Consider the following 18,209-nt stretch of genomic DNA (forward strand, 5'->3'; position numbering starts at 1 on the left):
CAACTCGAGTCCTTAAGTTGTATGTCTGTGATCATACTTCTCGTCATACAGTCAAAATGTCATTTATGACTGCCTCCGGTGTTGCACAAGCATTGCAGGGGACAGTTTGAAGAACGTGTAATTTTAGGAAGGAATGCCGTCTCCATTCCCCAGCAATCACATGCAACATCACAGCTGGGTTTTGGATCTCAGAGACGATGTTGGAAGCATGGCAGTTAGCAAGGCAGCCTTTCCCAGTGCTAACCGAGGAGGGGAGGTGCAGAGCTGTTCCAGTTGCAGAGAGCACATCAGATGGCTTTCTTCTTCTGCAGACTCCACAAACTGTCCCTGCCTTCACTTGGACTTGCCTTTGGTGTGTGGTAATGAAAGCAAGAGGAAGACTAGGCCCCAGGTGCTCATAGAAACATAGAATCCTTTAGGTTGGAAAAGCTCATGGAGTTCAACTGTAAACCTAACACCGTCAAGTCCATCACTAAACCGTGTCCCTAAGTGCAACATCTACACATCTTTTAAATACCTCCAGTGACGGTGATTCAACCACTTCCCTGGGCAACCTCTTCCAATGCTTAGCAACCCTTGCAGTGAAGAAATTTTTCCTAATATCCAATCTAAACTTCCCCTGGCACAACCTGAGGCCATGAAAGAGTGCATTTTTTTATAAAGCTCAGTAACTGTCATTTTTCAAGTGATTTTCTAAAGAGGACTGGAATACAGGTAGTGCACAGGAACCAATATACCTTGAAAGTGTATTTCTTTGTTATAAGAAGGTTGGTAGCATGCCATGACTCACTATAATGAATTAATTTAGTGTTTATCATAACAGCACTGAGCTTAGTGAACTCATGATATTTATGCAACTGTCTGTAGATATTCTCTTGCCATTTGGGATTTATAAATGGGTACTAATATTTTTATCACCACTTTCTCCTGAGCAGGAAACATCTGCATGGTGAAAGGCCAGTTAAGCTCAACTCAACTCTTTCTATATTAAATGTAAGCAGAAGATCTTGAAAAACTTGAAATTTGTCTTTACCTCGTTTCTGGATTTTTAGCATTCAGCAAAACTATGCAGCTTGAACAAAACTGTTCTAGAGCTATCCTTATAAAATTCCAACACAGTTGTATAATAAATAGTGCTAATATCTCGTTTCTTATTACTGCAGGTGCCGTTTCATTTAAGTTTAACCTTCTGTATTTGAGAGAGTGTCCATGTAAGTTTAACAGTTTAAGTAAGAAGTAGTTCACTAATTTAAACAAAGCGATGCTAATTTATGGAATCCAAGTCGCGCGTGCTGCATCTTCTGAAGCTAGTGGTTTACTGCTGAGCAAAACAGATGGTCAGCTGCTTTCTCTCTTTAATATTGTTTGATTCGCAAATCCTTAATGCTGAACAGCAGGTCTGGTTTACTATTGCTTCCTCTATTGTATCTAGAAGGTGAGATGCTTATCCTTGTTTCTGCACACTGACGTCTTATTGACAGCAGTGTGACACTGAGCACTGCTGAAGAGCAGATCAGAAGGCAACCACCTGCCTGCCCTCTTGGGGCACAAGTTGGGTTTAAATCTGCTTGGAGTTCCTGCCAAAGAACAGGCTTCGCAGCTGGACCCAAGGGTGCTCTTTTACTGAGTTAAGTGGTGGGAATGGGTGGAGAGAGAGTGTGACTTTATCTAATCTGGCAGCCCAAGCTGCATTTGGCTGGCATGAAAAATTTCCTCTCGTGGAGCCCATGATTGGCAGCTCATTAAAATGCTGGCTGGGAAAAAAAAAAAAAGACACACAGAAAACCAGAAAACATTCTTTCCAAACCCAGCATTTTTGTTTACAGATATCAAGACCTGTAGTTGAAGGAAGGACTGGAATAGTAATGAACTCTCTGCCTCCAGGTGCTTTGCTCATCTTGCAAGCTCTCCTAGTATGTCCTCGGTCTGCTTAGGAGCAAGCACTGACATGGCTCCCCTGCTTTCTTTCACCTCAGGATAGGTACTTCTGCCCTACACCTTCCCATGCCGCCTCTGCTTCTGGGTTGCATTTTTCAATTATTTAGTGCCCTTTTTAAACTCTAGGCTTAGATCTAGGGATGCCTGACTGGGTAGCACAGCTGGTGCTGGGCAAGCAGCCATTTCTGAATGAACACCTTCCCACCAGCTCCCTAAACACTTCTAAGTTTTATTTCTTACCGTTTCCTATCTCTTTATTCTGTGTGTTTGAACAAGACAAAATTGAACAGGAATATTCCCCTCCTGTAGGTGAATACAGATATATCCTTCAGACTCCTCAGCAGCCTCATAACTGTCTGTGGCTGTAACGTGATGCAAACTTGATTTGTTGGGCAGCTGGGGAATGACAATGTTTGTTGGCACTGGGAATAGCATCAAAGTCAAAGCTTTGAGCATCAACATGTCTCCTGCAAGGCCCCAAGGATAAGATCAAATTAATGAAAACTCATCAGGTTTCAGTGAGACTATGAGGTGCCGCTGGTGGGGGACCAGGTGAAAAGGATCCTCAGGAACCTCCTACTTGCCTGCCTCCGTCCTTATCCCTTGTTTCCCTCCCCACGGCTGGGACTGTCTCTTCCCCAGGCAGGAGGCAGCACGTATGTCCAGGCAGCAGCCACCCCTCTCTGATGCTGAAGCCCTGAGCCAGCCTCGCAGGTGGCACCTGCGAAAGCTGCTCGGCTGCCGAGAGGGGGGCCTGCTTTGCCAAAACCTAAAGCCAGCTCAAGGAGATGCAATAGGAATTGGCATCACTCCAGTTATTGCCATGAATAAGAAAGATTTAGGCAGTTGCCTCACTGAAAGGAAAAAAAAAAAAAAGAAAAAAAAAACCAGCAACCCTCCCTGTGGGTTCCTATCTGTTTGCTTTGGTAACTGAAGGATGGTCACAAATCAGGGTAGTTTTATACCTTGTTTTATGAGAGAGGAGCTGAATTTTAAGAAGACTTGGTACCAGAGGTTGTGCCTGGGGAATGTGACTCTTGGCGAGCCAATAGAGAAGTTACTTGAACCCTTTCAGCTGCCCAGCCCCACCTGCAGGCACCAAGGGCTCCCAAAGGCCACCGGTGGGAGCTACCCAGGAGACAGTGCAAGGGCTGGGGCCTTGGCTCAGGACCTCCGGCACAGCCCACTGAGGTACACATATAGCTTTGCTTTTATTTGTTTGTTTATTTATTTATTCTCCCACTTCTGACAGCAGTCACTCGTTGCATGGCTTTGCTTATCTCTGCTGCAGCCTAATCCCAGATACTAGAGGCAGAGCAGCACCTCATCACCTCCTCTTCCTCATCAGTGCTGATGGTGAGGTTATTCCTCTGGATACCGCATTCCTGGTGCAGGAAGCTGATATTCAGTAGTCTTCAGCATCTCAGACCATGTATTGGTGTTTCTGATCTCATTGTAAAAGGCCTGTTGCACCTCTTGTTCGCTACTGATAACTCGGAAAGAGTAAAGCATCAAAAAAAGTGTTGTCACAGATGTCTCAATTTTGTAGCATTTGTGACACCTTGCTATCATAAGGAGTTACAGGTTGTTATCTGTGGGTATTTTGCAGGAGTAATTATACTTCACTGCCAGCAGCAAAGTATGTAGTTACTGAGCTGAATCAAGCCCTATTCCCATTGATTCAGTAGGATTTGTTCACATCACTGTCAGACTTGGAAACCACAGGCAGCTTAGTTTTCTGTGTTTATATCCACCAGACATTACTTGGCACTGTGAATTCAGGACCAAATTGGTTAAAGTGCATGCAGACATTTTCTTTTTTGCAGCTCAATAACTTTCCCCCATTGCCTTGAAAAATGTTGCTGTAACAGTTTGCCTGCTAGAGGAAAATATATTAAGCCCTGTGCTCTATACATAAGCAAGTTTTAAAGGTCACGTTTTTCAGACAAATCAGAATGTTTTAATATATAGGGGGTTTTTTGTAAGCTGTTTAAGACTATGGTATTTCAAAACAGCAGGAACTCATACACCCTACTTATTACTTTCCACTACATTTACTACCAGTTTATGTTGCAGTACTACTGTGTGCCAATACAGCCAGCTCAAAGGAGCCAAGGCTGTCAAGGAAAAGTGCAGTTGTAAAAATCCGGGACTTGTGAAAAGAGGCACTTTCAGGAATTATAGCCATTTAGCTCACCATTATCATTCAGATATCATTTAGTTACTGCGTGTTATTATTTTAGTCATTTATTAAACGTGAAAATCAAACAACAAACTGATGGTAGCGTCTGCCACCCAACAGGTATCTGTTAAGAGTGTCTAAGGGCACCCACCAGGAACGGCAGCAAAAGCGCGTATTTTTATGGAAAGAGTGCCATCGTGTGGGACGCTCCTGCGGCACCCAAGTACCGCAATGCCTACGTGCTGTGCAGGCGTGCAAGAAACCTCCCTTCCTCGTGTTGTTTTTCATGGAATTTCAGTAAAAGTACGGTTTTCATTTCTGAAAATGTGCCACAATAATAGGAAGTTTCATAACTAGGAACAGCCTGGTAGTGTTAAATCTTCTTAATATGTTAACTATTATTTTGGTTCCACAAACAGGTGAATTCAAAACCAAAGTGTTTCACTAAGTCTAACGGAAGTGGGATCTACCTTTTTCTCTGTATGAAGTTAATATAGTTAGATACTCATTCTTTTACAATTTCTCTTTATACGTATTTTATCTCTTAACATCTGTTTACCGCTGCAGTTTTTCAAGGCTTCGTTTTAAGCTTTCCATTTCTCAAGCTTTTCCATGTAATGATAAAATTACTATCCCTGGTTTCTGCTTCTTTTTTTTTATGTTTCCTTTAAATAATTGAACTTATATATTACATCCATAAAGAAAATTGCCAGTAATTACCAGGAGTACAATTAGGAATAAATCTCTGTTAAGGAACAAGCCAAAGTTCAGTGTCTTTATGCAAATGCCTATTGTTAAAAAGATGTCTTGTGTAATCGGGAATTATACTGACAAGTGAAGAATCATTTAATTAATGAGAATAGAGCAATCAGTTGGATGGTTCATTCTATTACTGATGGAATAAAAGAGAGAAAACAGCCCTGCTGAGGGACTAGAGCTGCTGAAAAAAAGCTGCTGAAGAAAAACTCCCATGATGTTGTTCTGTTACTGTCTTGTGTAGATAGTACAGTTATTCCTAAATATAAAAACATATATGCCAGATGTTTGGATTGGGCATCAAAAGTTAACCTCCTGTTACTCCGCAGAAACGTATATGAAAGGGTTCTGTTTACACTGACTATCTGCTGCTCCTGCTGACCTGACAGACTGGAATATTTGGGCCCAAACTCACGTAAATCCTAATGCAGGATGTTAGGGCAGCGAGAACCCGAATTATGGCGAGTTATGTCTGTAAGCACTGTATGCCATGATAGAGAGTAGCATGTGGACTCCGTTTGTAGTCACAGAGGAGTATTTATGGTGGGAAAGGACCTCTGAAGGTCTCCAGCCCAGCCCTCTGTTCAAAGCAGGTCCCGCTATGTCAGGTTGCTCTGGGCCTTGCCCAGTGGGACTTTGAATACTGCCAAGGATGGAGGTGCCACAGATTCTCTGTTCCAGTGTTTGACCTCTTCCATTTTTCTTTTATCTAGTTGGAATGGCTCTTGTCCCGGTTTGTCTGTTTCTGAGACAAATCTCTTTCTGTCCCTGGGTGCAGCTCCAGATTGTCTGCATGCTCCCAATAGGCAGCTGTAGGCAGCAATGACAGCCACCTGCACGTGGTCCCCACGCCTCCACAGCTCCTCTGGACGTGGATGCCTCAGAGCAGCTATTCTGCCTCTTGCAACAGAACGGAAAGTCCTCCTGTCCTTGACATATCACTGTCCCCTTCGGAAGCTTCGGGACGGGGCTTCCCTAAGTTGGCATTGAGTATGGGACAATTCAAAACATAGCCCAGGCAATTCTGACCTTGTTTGCCATTTTCCAGGGCTGGACATTCAGCAATGTATTGTCAGCAGACATTGCACAGAATTTGCCCCACTTCTTGTAAACAGAGCTATGCAAACAGGGTGCTTCTGGCATCTCCAAAGCCATGCATATCACCTGCAATCTGTTCCTCAGGAGCACAGTTCCCTTTGGTATAGCACAGAGCTGGACAAGCAGTTCCCTTCTGAACAGGTCAAGTTCTCAGCCGTAGGACGTACTCCTGGGTAGGAAGCAGAAGCTCACTCCAGAGCCGTGCTGTCATTGCAGCTGCCGATGGCTGCATGAAGTCTCCCATTCCTGGTAGGACTACAGCATAAGTATATGGTCGTTTGGATGTGCCATAGCAAATTTTGTGGCTTCGTTGATGTGACTACCCGTTTAAGTGGCATTAGAGGTTGAGTGTTCCCTGTATAGAACCCTATGCTACCAAGGTGCATTGAAATCCTCTTTCCTAATACTCTATATTTCTGAGGTTGAGGTAGACCACTACATTGAGTTGTTACAGTATCCCAGAGTCAGTGTAGCAGCTTTTCTTTCCACTTCAATGCAGTACAGTCTCTGGTAGCAATGTCCCAGACCTCCCCTGGTTTGTGTACATTTGGATTTTTGTCATGCTGTGTCAAATGATTGCACAAGTAATTGTTTGCCTTCCAACACTGAAATGAAAAACAAATTTATTACATGAAGGAAAACATTCCCTCTGTTTTATTCTTTTTAAGTGTAATCACTGAATTTTTTATTTTGGGTAACCAGATGCACCCAGCTGCTACTCTAGTCACTTCTGGATGTTTTTAAATAAAAACACTCTCCTCAGGAATAAATGAACTAAATATGAAAGTCTTCTTCCAAACAAAATTCTCGTTTCTCAAACGTTCATCCCACAGGAAGCCTAGCTAAATACATTGGCCTTGCAAGCTGCCTAATAAATCTTTGGTGGTGGACTGGGTACATAGGTGCAAGGATGAGTGAATTCCGCAGCAAAGAACCTTCCTATGGAAATCACTTACCAGCAGGTTGCACGCTCCTATTGAGCAGGATTAGTTTAGGTCGTCACTGACTGCAACTAAGACGGTTCAGCTCTTTCTCCAAAGCAGCAAGTAGGTAACCTGATAAAGATCTGTTTACAGTAAGGTAATGTGTATCACGGGGTACATCTGAACTGTATTTTCTTTTTTTTTTTTTTTTTTTAGTTGAAATGCCTCTTTTCCAGTGATTAAATGCAAAATATATATTCTCAAATACCTAATGCACTACAAAAGTCAATTGACATAGTCTGTAATGAACTGTAGTGAAGGCTAGTTAAGAAAATAGTTAAGTGTTAAGTGTCTTAAAAGACAGAAAGAGAGGTTTGTGTGTGCTTTCCTGTATCTAGAGTGGAGCATAGATATCCATATGCTCAAATTTACAGGCAACCCATATTCAAGCTTTCTTTTCTGGCTAAACCAGTCTGTCCGGATTCATCAGCTGCCTGGCTTTCCGAGACACATGGGAAGGTTCTAAGTGGTTGGATTACATCTTCACACCCTCAGGTGCCACCTTCATTGCCCCACTGTAACCCCTGACTCTGTGCTTTCTCCTCAAGGATTTTGGAGCTGCAGCAGAATGGTGACATGGACATACTGAAGCATAAGTGGTGGCCAAAGAACGGTCAATGTGATCTTTACTCATCTGTGGATACCAAACAGAAAGGAGGTGCCCTGGACATAAAAAGTTTTGCAGGTGTTTTCTGCATCCTCGCTGCTGGAATTGTCCTATCCTGTTTCATTGCAATGTTGGAAACATGGTGGAACAAAAGGAAAGGCTCCCGGGTTCCATCAAAAGAGGTATTAGACCCTCCATTTCTCCTGGGGAATTTTCATGCACCCTAAAGATTGCTGCCTTGACTTTATAACATTAGAGAGGGTGGGGAATCAAATTCAGAAATATTTCCTTAGCTTCCTGATTTTTTAAGGTAAATGTTGCTCCTCAAAATCTCTTATCTATTTTTTCTAGAAAAGCTTGAATTAAAAAAAAATATATTGATGATGTATAAATATGCAACTATTCTGAGTAAAACACAACTGTTACTTGTAGAGTAGTACATTATTAATACATCAATATTTAGTTCATTATTCCCATTGGTGAGAGCTAATTCTCACCAGTAAGTTCAAAGGTTTCTTGGCTTCTACTTGAAAAATGTATCCCCTAGGCTCAGTGGCTGAGTCTTTCAAAATAGATTTGTAAAGCTTAGCCCTTTAATCAGCAGTTAGCTCCTTAAATAAGCTTGTCCTCATTTTCAGAAATCTTAACCTCTTGAGACTTCTACGAACTTCAGTTCTCGTTTTATTATCTGAAGTTCAGGGAAGCAAGAGTATGTCGTATTTTTCAGATTCAGGGAAGACTTATTTCTGAAACCTACTACAGACGTGTTTCAGAAAATCTTGGCCACAGACCATGTGCAAATATGTTATTTTACACCAGAGATGAGTTTACTTCCACACCTGCATGTGTAACGCTTTCTTTCCTGTGGCAATCTACCTGTCCCTTTACCAGCCATCTCAGCTTTATGCAGTCTTACAACAAATTCATAATTAAGTCTTTGGATCTACAAAAAACTGAAAAAAAAAAAAAAAGACGTTATTAAGATGTACTTGGCAGCAATGCCCAAAGCTGAACCTAAATATGAGCTTTAATGTAGCACTATCAATTATAGCTTTTCTGTGTAGCTTAGATGCATCTGTGTAGCTTGTGGGGTATTGCTGTTAATTTGTGTGCAGTAGTCTCGCCTTCTCTGCAGTTTCTCCATTGTGTTTATTCCTGCTAATCTAATGCTGTGTAATCAGGCAGGATTAATTACACTACCTAATTAGACAGCATTGGCACTGATGTTAGAATACATTTAATCTTTTCTTGCCTGTTTTAATTCCCAAGCTTTTTTTTTTTCAAGATCTGGACCGGACCATTATTAAAAGAAAAAAAAAAAAGAAAAAAAAAAAAGAATCTCTAGTCTAAATTGGGTTTCTCAGGAATGGAAACCATATAATTTCAGCTGGTGAATTACTTTTAAAACCTATAATTTACTGGATTGTTGTTTACCCAAACTTTCAGAACTTCATACTTAATATTTATCTGGTGCAAAACATAAAAATAAATAACAAAGGAAAAGATAAAATCAACACAGATATTTTATATAACCATAAAATTTCCTATTTCAATTTCCAAATGCAGAGAAATTCAAGTGTGTACTTTCCACAAATGGTATAATTTGGCCTCCTTGATCTTTTTTATGTGGTCATTAGCTTAGCATTTACAATTGCATCTCCACGCTAAATTGAAAAGCTTGGCTCAAAACTGCGTTTAACATGGACGTACGTGCTGAATGTCCCCACTATCCTGGATGTGGGTGTCATTCAGCAAAGTAATACCTCTTAACTAACTTTCTTAAAATTCATTTTAGCTTCCATGAAATCCATTGGCTCTTCCAGGCCACTAGTCCAGAATCGGGGGTCAGATTGGGCCAGTTTGTGGTCAGCAAGCCAACCCTTTTTCCTGGTGGCTGCCATCTTGTGCTCCAGAATGCAAGCATTTATACTGAAAAAAATTGTCTTATGGTTGCGAAGATAACTTTTTGGTCGCGTACCAGAAGTAATCCATTCAATGATGTCTGCCTGAGTCTGCAGACAGCCTTAAACAGTAGCTCTGAGAGAAGTATGAACCGCCCCAGTAATCTCAATGGGATGTTGACTCTGAAGCCTGATGATAATTTAAATGTGAAAACTGCTGAATATTTCACTACTGATCACACAAGAGAGAAGAGGAAAGATCATATTATGGAGATATGCACAATCTTACTGTGAGTGGGTCTCATTTTGGTGTATCGATTGGGTGGAGATCGGGTTGTGGGCGAAGCATGGGAGAATATCACCGCTTTTATATTTTCACTGGTCTGACCCTAGCCCCAAATGCATCTCTGTAAGAGAAGAAAGAGGACAATTTTGAGGAACTTATAGAGGCTCAGAAGTGATGAAATTCCAATCTTTTCCCAATTGGCATTTTAAATTACAAAGTGTTTGTATGCTTTTTCAAAATTAAAAACAAGGAAACAAAAAAAAACAAACCAAAACAACAAAAAAGGAAAAATATTTAGGACTGTCCCTCAGAGACATAGTCATGACTTGCACTCGCTAACAGAGCCTCTGTATTTTTCTTTAGCTTCCAATGTGGCCCCAATTCTCCTGCAACCATATCATCTCCAAAGTTTTTAGAGAGAGCGTTTGGTGAATGCGTTTGGTTTTGATGTCACCTGTGTGGTTGTTATGTGCATCCATGTCTATGTCCACCTGTGAATAAACTCTAGACAGAAAGCTAAGTCCAAGAAATGAGCACTGCATTTTTTCCTTCCTGTGATGAGCTCCAACCCAAGCCTCTGTGGTCAGCGATCGTCCAGTCCCTGGTTGATCCCTGATGCCCTGTTCCCTGCCCCTTTCCCCCCACTCTGTCTCCCTGTCCCTGCCCTTGGAGGGTAAAATCCCGGAGGGGAGCTGGCCTCTCAGCTCCTTCCAGTCGGGCTCTGTGTTCGGCGTGGTACCAGCGCAAATATTCAGTGATCCATTTTGCTAAGCAGATGAACTCCTGCAGTTTGTTCTAGGTGTGGACTTTTTCAGAGTGCTTGACTTCATTCCTAGGCAAAGGAGGGATCTCAAGCCCGTTCGGTATACTAGGAGTTTTGCCATTGATTCAGGGAGCTCTGGATCAAGCCAGTCATTGAATTGCAGTAATCAAGGCTGGAAGTCATCAGTGCACATCTATCGGCTGCCTAATTATCCTCTGTGAGGTCCTAAAGTGTGACATATTTCTAGTGGCCTGGAAGAGCCAGTAGATTTCACAGAGCTTAAGGTAAATTTTAAGGTTAGTTGAAATCGATTTTTGTTCTGAATGAGCTGCGCTATCTAGACTGAGGGAATACCCCTGTATGTGTCTACTTAACACTGCTTTGAATTAAGCTTTGCAGTTCAGTAGAAATATGTATGTACAATATAGGTGATTTACTCTGTCACCCAGGACTTTCTCCACTTTTTAGACTTCTGTGCATTTAAATTCTCAATTATAACAAACCTACCTGCTTAACTGAGTTCTCTGGGAGGAGACATTTAAGAAGGAAAAGGGACAGAGAAGGGACAGAGCTAAGAGAAGGGATGATATATTTCTTATAATAAATATCCCAGGCCATTGCCTCTTCTTCTTACCCACAAGAGCGTAATTCCATCAGAATCAATGGAATTGCTTCTTTGTAGGTAAGGGGAGAATTATTCCCTCTGTTGGCATCATAATTTAAAATTGCCTGGTGTACCCCTTTCTGTGTGACGTCAGTGAGTCAGAAATGTTTGGGGTTTTGTCTGGAAGTTCAGCTTTTCTACACCACAACTTATGTTATAAAGTTAAAGAGCAACCTGAGATGTTTTTAGTCCTTTCTTAAGCCCTGAAAAGATGACAAAGACAGCAGCCTGATCCCTCAGAGCTGTTGACGTCCATGTTGATATCCAAATTTAGTCCCTGTTGCGGAACTGAACTAGCATCGTCCCAGGCATCTGAGGTTATGCTTTGCTCTCATGGCACAAAGTTATTCAGCTGTTGCTTAGTCCAACCCACCTAGCTCTGAGCCTGGCTTTTCCTGATGAAAACCTACTGGTAGTGCTTGGAGTTCTGTTGTTGGGATTCAGGGTTTGAAAGTAGCTGTGGTGTAAGGGTCTGCATCAGGTTGGCTTAGCCCACCCAGCTTCAGGCAGTGGAGGAGTTTGCTGGTGACATTCAGAGATGCCATCAGCCAACAGCCAGCTGTAGTTAATTGCACATTGTACTTCCCAAACAGTTCTAATTGCACTGTGAAGCTTCAATTCAGCACAAATGGCGATGGTGAGCGGTGGCTCTTGTTTTTCTCATTCCCCAGGATGACAAGGAGGTCGACCTGGAGCATCTCCACAGGCGTGTGAACAGCCTCTGCACAGATGATGACAGTCCCCATAAACAGTTCTCCACCTCATCGATTGACTTGACCCCGCTGGACATTGACACTTTACCCACACGTCAGGCACTGGAGCAAATCAGTGACTTCAGAAACACTCACATCACCACAACCACCTTCATACCAGAACAGATCCAGACTCTGAGCCGCACGTTGTCTGCTAAAGCTGCTTCGGGCTTCTCCTTCGGCAGTGTGCCTGAGCACCGAACTGGCCCTTTCAGGCACAGGGCACCCAACGGTGGCTTTTTCAGAAGCCCCATCAAAACAATGTCATCTATCCCTTACCAACCAACTCCTACTCTGGGGCTGAATATTGGTAGTGACCCAGACCGAGGCACCTCCATCTGAGCATCAGACCAAGTTTCTTCACTGTTTCTTTTTTAGGACTCCCTTTGCAAGGAGCAGCTGTAATATTGTGGGACTAACATGGATGTAACCTTTTTTTCTTTTCCTTAGTTTTTGTTTTTGAGGGGTTTTGTTTTTAATTTGTTGGGGGTTATTTTCTGTTTGTGGTTTTTTTTCTTATTTTGTTTAAAAAATCAGGATAATTAGTAACAACTCTTCCTCCACCTCCTCTCCGCTTTCTCAGTCTGGTCTCCTCTGTCTCCCCTTACTCTCTTTACTACTTGAATCACTTATTCTTCAATTTATCACCATGTTAGGTTTTGGTTACTTCAGGCTTTTCATATACTTTAAATATAGGAAATGTGCAGCGATTTGTGCATAGAAAAACCCCGAGGATTACTTTACAGAAGGGCATTCACTCCTCCCCCACAGCCTTTTTTTACTATAATTGCAATAACTTAAGTCCTTTTCATATATTCTGCTGCATCCAGTCAGCGCTCCACTGCTGTGTGTCCTTTTAACTGTGGACCAAAGGCAACCCTGCAGTTTAAAAAATGGAAAAAATTTAAAAAAAAAAAGGCAAAAAGAAAAAAAAGGAAAAAAAAGAAAGCAAAACAAATGAAATTAAAAGACCATTCAGGCCCCGTAATACAAGAATGCAATTTTGTAGGATTACAAAAAGCCATTACTATGCCAGTACAAACTACAGTTAAATCTACTTTTGCACTGCAACAGTGCATATGACCTTTATGTGATTGTACAGTGTTAAAAGTTTTTCTTATGTACAGTAAACTGTATCATATGGCAGAAGCCTGTTGTGTTAAATAAATTAGTATCTCATACAGATATATATATACATATATACACACAAGTATGTATATATATATACATGTATATATAGCTATAAAATGGCAGCCGTTGCTATTGCAATTCATTTAATAAAGCTTTAGTAAAAATGTGTTGTATACAGGAAGGATGTACAGCGCAGGGGGTCTTTTCATTTAGAAAAGACAGGTTGCTTTAATGTTATTCTGACTTGCATTGTTTGCCAACAGAGCATATTTTATACTTTTTTATTAGAACATCCAGGGCAATTTAACATTTGTACCTAGATGTAACTTTTTTGGTTAGGTTTTGCATTGGCTATTGAGTATTCTATAAGGCTAACCTTGATAATTTTACTTATTAATTAATTAGAGAAACGGAACTCTCTCTTAGGTATACCACGTTCATGAACAACTAATATAGCTCTAGAGAAGTTTATACATAGATCAAAGGTTAATAAATTATTTTCCAAATCAGTGCAGTTGATCAATACAATAATGGTGTTAGCGGAGTGAAAAAAAAAAAAAAAAAAAAGCCCTTGAGAAATATAGATGTGGCCTTAATTACAATCACTTATTGTTCTAAGGAAAAAAAATACGAACTGGCACCCATCTTAACCCTTTATATGTTAAGTTAGATTTAGAGGAGCTATGTACTTTTTACATTAGTGCCAACTGTGTAGAACAAGAGAAAGAACAGCAGTGAGAGCAAAACCAGTGCCCACTTCGGCACCCGCTTTTTAAAGTAACAGTTAGAAATGTAGGAAGAGCTTTCAATTTGTAATCCTTAAAACTAAAAATGCAGTTAAGTAGAAAGCAAGCAGTTTATCCTGTGAGTTTTTTGGTTTGGTTTTGTTTTTAGTGCAGCCATACACTTATTTTAACCTAATTCATTCTTTGGCTAGGATTAATAGGAATCAGCCTATGTGATTTGCTTTAGGATAAATTAAAAGGTATATTCTTCAAATCTATTCTATTTTGATGCTAATTCTGTTCTGGGGGAGCATCTTGTACTGTCACTGTTTTTTGTACTAAATCTTCAAATATTGTCTACTGTGTAAGGCAGAACAGATTCTTATTGTGCAAAAGGCTATTTTGTTTCCAGGGTAGCAAGTGTCTATGAGCATGCACAACTTGCTTCCCCCTTGTAACATTCATGAACTCATCCACACTTCTGAGTAAAATAAAAAAAAAAAAAAAGAAAATTTCTTTTCAACAAGCTACGTAGGGACATACCAGATGTTGCAGTGATTTTAGCTATTAAAAAAAACCAACTGTTAACCATGTACAATATTTAAAATAGGCCTATTTTGATGTGTTGCCTATTATACAGATACACAAACACTTTTTGGAGGCCTCAGTTACAAGTGGCAGAGCTTTCTGTGTATAATTTGTCTAAATAATTTGTCTAATAAAATTGTTTTCTAAACTTGTGTTTCCTCCTGTTTAATCGCTGAGTGCTGTGGGATTTTTGGTCCGTGGCAGGGCATCCACTTGAGAATATTTTAATGTTTTTGCCACACCATTATTGAAGGGGATTTAGCCCACAGAGGTGGGATAACCTCACCAGGCTGCTGTGAGTCAGCTCAGTGTAGAGCATCCACAAAAATCACCAAGATTTACCACGTTTATCAAGGTCAAGCTTAGATTTCAGAAAATGTATACAGACAGCATTTTGGAGAACAAATTTAGAGTTCATTGGCACTGACATGTACAAGACATAATTTGTAGAAATGCTGCATCCCACCTGCATCCTTTTTAGCGTAATCTAGGAACTCTCTTGGAACATGGTCATTAGTGTTACAGAATCACATTCTGCCATCTTTATTTGCTCAGAAGTTAGTTTGCTTTGATACTGGACATACACTGCATTTAGATTTGACAAGAATTTTAGTGTGAGAGAATTTAGCCCATATTTCATTATGGCCTTCTCAATCCTTAAGTTTCATTAACATGTTAAATTCAATGGCCTAGTCATTAGTAAATCATGCAGAATGTACTGCAGTAACATCAGCCATTCAAAGTTGGTCTGCTGGCTTTTTACATTCAGTATATTTAATTAATTTAATCATAGTTTTGACCTCTTACAATTTTCTATTCAGCTTAGCAGGCATTCAGGGGATTTCATTTTGTAGTTTCAAAAATACACTGGAAGGAGTCCTGATTTCATTATTACATTAAAAAAAAATAAATAGATCCAGATAACATAAAAATTTAAAGGAAATTAAATTATTGAAAGTAATTTGAGGTTAAAATGTAAAGGTGCCTACACACTAATGCCAACAGACTCGTACATCAGTGGGCACTAAATGCCTAGGAATAGGATGCTAGAATCTTTTATGATCAGGCTACTATTATTATTTCATAAAAATTAGCCAAGGGATGAGCTCTACTTATTTTCTCTGAGGCCAAACTATGGCAGACTGAGGCACCAGCCCTACAAGCCCTCATGCACATTACAGTGTCTAGTAGGGGTTCCCTTAGCCACAAAGATTCTTCCATGATCAGGGTCCCAGTTTTAGGCTATTCCTTGTCCGTAATCATGACCTCTTGGAAAGTGCTGTCCTGTTGACATCATAAGTCATTCACTTTAACATAGGCATTGTCCCTGTCACTTACACTCAACAGACACCCTCTCTAGAACTAGGTAGTTTTACAGATGCTATATATGTACTCTCTATAACACGCTACATTAAGAAGACGTGGATATTTCTCCCCTCTTTCCTTAAAGAAAAATCCAGTGAACTAATAGTGTTAAAGACTGTGAAGTGCACCTGCTGCCATAGCTCCACTGGAAATACAAGGCAGCTGTATATAAAGATGAGTTGTTTGCATGGCGATTCGTCATACAACCATTTTGACATATCAGATACAAACAAAAAGCAAGCAGTGGAAGAAAACATATTTCTCTGATTTCAAAGAATCACTTAGTAAGAAGTTTGTGTTGACCAACAGTGAAATACCCAGAGACAAAAAATAGTCCCACCACGCCAATCAAGTGAGTGATTATAGCTGTCACTGACTCAGCCGCAGCATGACCAGAGCCAAAGTCTCCTGGGTTTCCCTCCTGTCTTCACAAAACAAAATGCTAGTATCATTTCCCTAAATAGATCAGGCTTTTTGGAAGTATCTTTCTTTCCCACTCACATAGGGCGCTATGAAGTGCTAAGAATGTAAAGCTGCCTTTCTGTGAACACTTACTGTATGGTGTGCTGGAGGTTAATACCACAGATAAGTTTAATTTCTCATATCTGCACAAAGGTGATGACACGAAAAGTAAACCAGCTTCCTGTGTGCATGCTCATGGATGTAGCTAATGAAAAAATAGAGTCTCCAAAACAACAAAGTCATGATACCAACACATCCTTGCTTTATCCATTTCTCTCTCAGTCCTGGTATCTGTTTCCTCTTCACTCTGAGGAGCTGTTTTGAAATAAAAGTCAAAATCAAGTATCTACCCCTAAGTATGAGTCACAGACAAAGTTTTTGATAAACACTGGGACATGAACACACGCATCCACATGTCACATCAAGACCAGTGGTCGACTGCGAATGCATCATAACAACCTATCGGCTTGTTGTGTCTCATCCAAGGTGTCATTTGTGAGGACAGAAACAGAAGCCTCCAGAGGAAGTTCAGTGCAGGTGAAATGATTCACAGCCCAACGAACTCCTAACCAGAATACTGTACCAATGCCCCCAAAATTACAGGAGCCATGAATTTCATGAAAAAAAATATTACCTTTCAAGAAGTATAGTTATAAAAATAGATTTACTGTCTGTCAAGACTTACAAAACCTGCCCCCTTCCCTCCCATTCATCACAGTGGTGTGATGCTCTGCATATACTACAGAATTTATTTCTATAACATTCATCAGAAGAAAAGAAAATATTACAGCCCGAAAACTGAACTGTCAAGTCAGGTCACACAGGAAATTTGAGGCAGAAGCAAGAATTCAGTGTCTCAGAACCAGTTCCTTGCTGTAAGGGGGAAAATAAATCTTTCCTCCCTGAATACTCTGATGGCCTTTTCCCTGAGGGTACTGGGGCAAGAGAGAGGCAAGCAGGGAGTCAAGGAGAGGGCTGCACCACCTGGGTGGGTTGGCGGTGGGAAGAGGCAATGGTTGTCTTGTTCGCAGGCCAGAAACACATTCACCACTGGCTCCTTCTGCCTCAGTGCTCATTTCAGACCAGTTTTCACCCATTTAAAAACAGCACAGGGGCTGTTAGGTACATTTCTGAAGCTCATAAACAGGGCTACAGAGGCAAATATGCAGGTCACATATTTCTCCCTAGCTCCCACCAGAAGTGGTGTGTGAGCCCACCAGCAACTGGGGAGTGCCACATATTGGGGCAGGAGACCTTTGTACGCCAGGTTAGCTTTCCACAACAGGGAGCTCTCCCTAGAGGTGCTGGTTGTGCTGCCCAAAGCAAGGCATACGTGAACAGGTGCGGTGACCATATGAGCTCTGGTACAAATGGCTGGGATCAATAACATCCATACCGGTAGAAAAAGCAGGCTACCTGGCCCAGCAAGCACAGGACATCCCTGCACCATAACATGACAGTTCAGTGCTCCTGTAGCTAACTATTCCTACCAGCACTAGTAAGGCCAACCTTTTTTTCAATGCAGAATATTTTTTTTTCCTTTTTACAAAAAAAATGCTTGTGTCCCATTCCTTGTTCCAAGCAGGTGATGCACCAACATGAGATAAGGGACTACTGCAGAGTGCCAAAACCAAATTTAACTGCAGCTTTACTTGCAAATCCAGCTATCATCCATTATAAGACTGGCAAACCCATCAACTAATAAAAGGTGGGGGGGGGGGGGGGGGGTGCGCACATGCATGTCTGCATGAGGCAGTCACTGAGGTCCTCAAGTAAGCACACAGCTGCAGGTGCTTCCCTAGACTGCTATCCTGGCCCATGCCACAGCTGCTGCAGCAGCCACCTCACAGGGTGTGGAAACTGGCAGCTCCAGTACAGCCTCTGCCTAGTGTAACATTCAGGTTTGCTTTTGCAGCCCCGTAAGTACCTTGCCTTGCAGCCCACTAGGTGCATGCTCTGAGAAAAGGGAAAGTGAGAAAGCAAAGGGGTGGTTATTTCGGGGCAAAGA

At 41.2% G+C, this 18,209-nt stretch overlaps 1 protein-coding gene across 2 annotated transcripts in view; it reads left to right on the plus strand.

The window, feature by feature from the left end:
• The window catches only part of GRID2 (glutamate ionotropic receptor delta type subunit 2), a 730,152-nt gene extending 715,846 nt beyond the window's left edge, over window positions 1-14,306 (plus strand). The window contains exons 15-17 of one of the 2 annotated variants that reach the window (XR_005103041.1): window positions 7,506-7,746; window positions 9,360-9,755; window positions 11,850-11,922. Coding sequence is in view for 1 of the 2 variants with exons in the window: in XM_037379411.1 (XP_037235308.1) it covers window positions 7,506-7,746; window positions 11,850-12,272 (664 nt within the window). In the remaining variant the exon portion in view is untranslated. Of the gene's footprint in view, window positions 1-7,505; window positions 7,747-9,359; window positions 9,756-11,849 lie in introns of both variants that reach the window. The other variant, XM_037379411.1, reaches the window with a different exon arrangement.
• Window positions 14,307-18,209: the final 3,903 nt, after the last annotated feature.

Source organism: Falco rusticolus, chromosome 1 (assembly GCF_015220075.1).
Source record: "Falco rusticolus isolate bFalRus1 chromosome 1, bFalRus1.pri, whole genome shotgun sequence".
NCBI classification, from domain to species: Eukaryota; Metazoa; Chordata; class Aves; order Falconiformes; family Falconidae; genus Falco; species Falco rusticolus.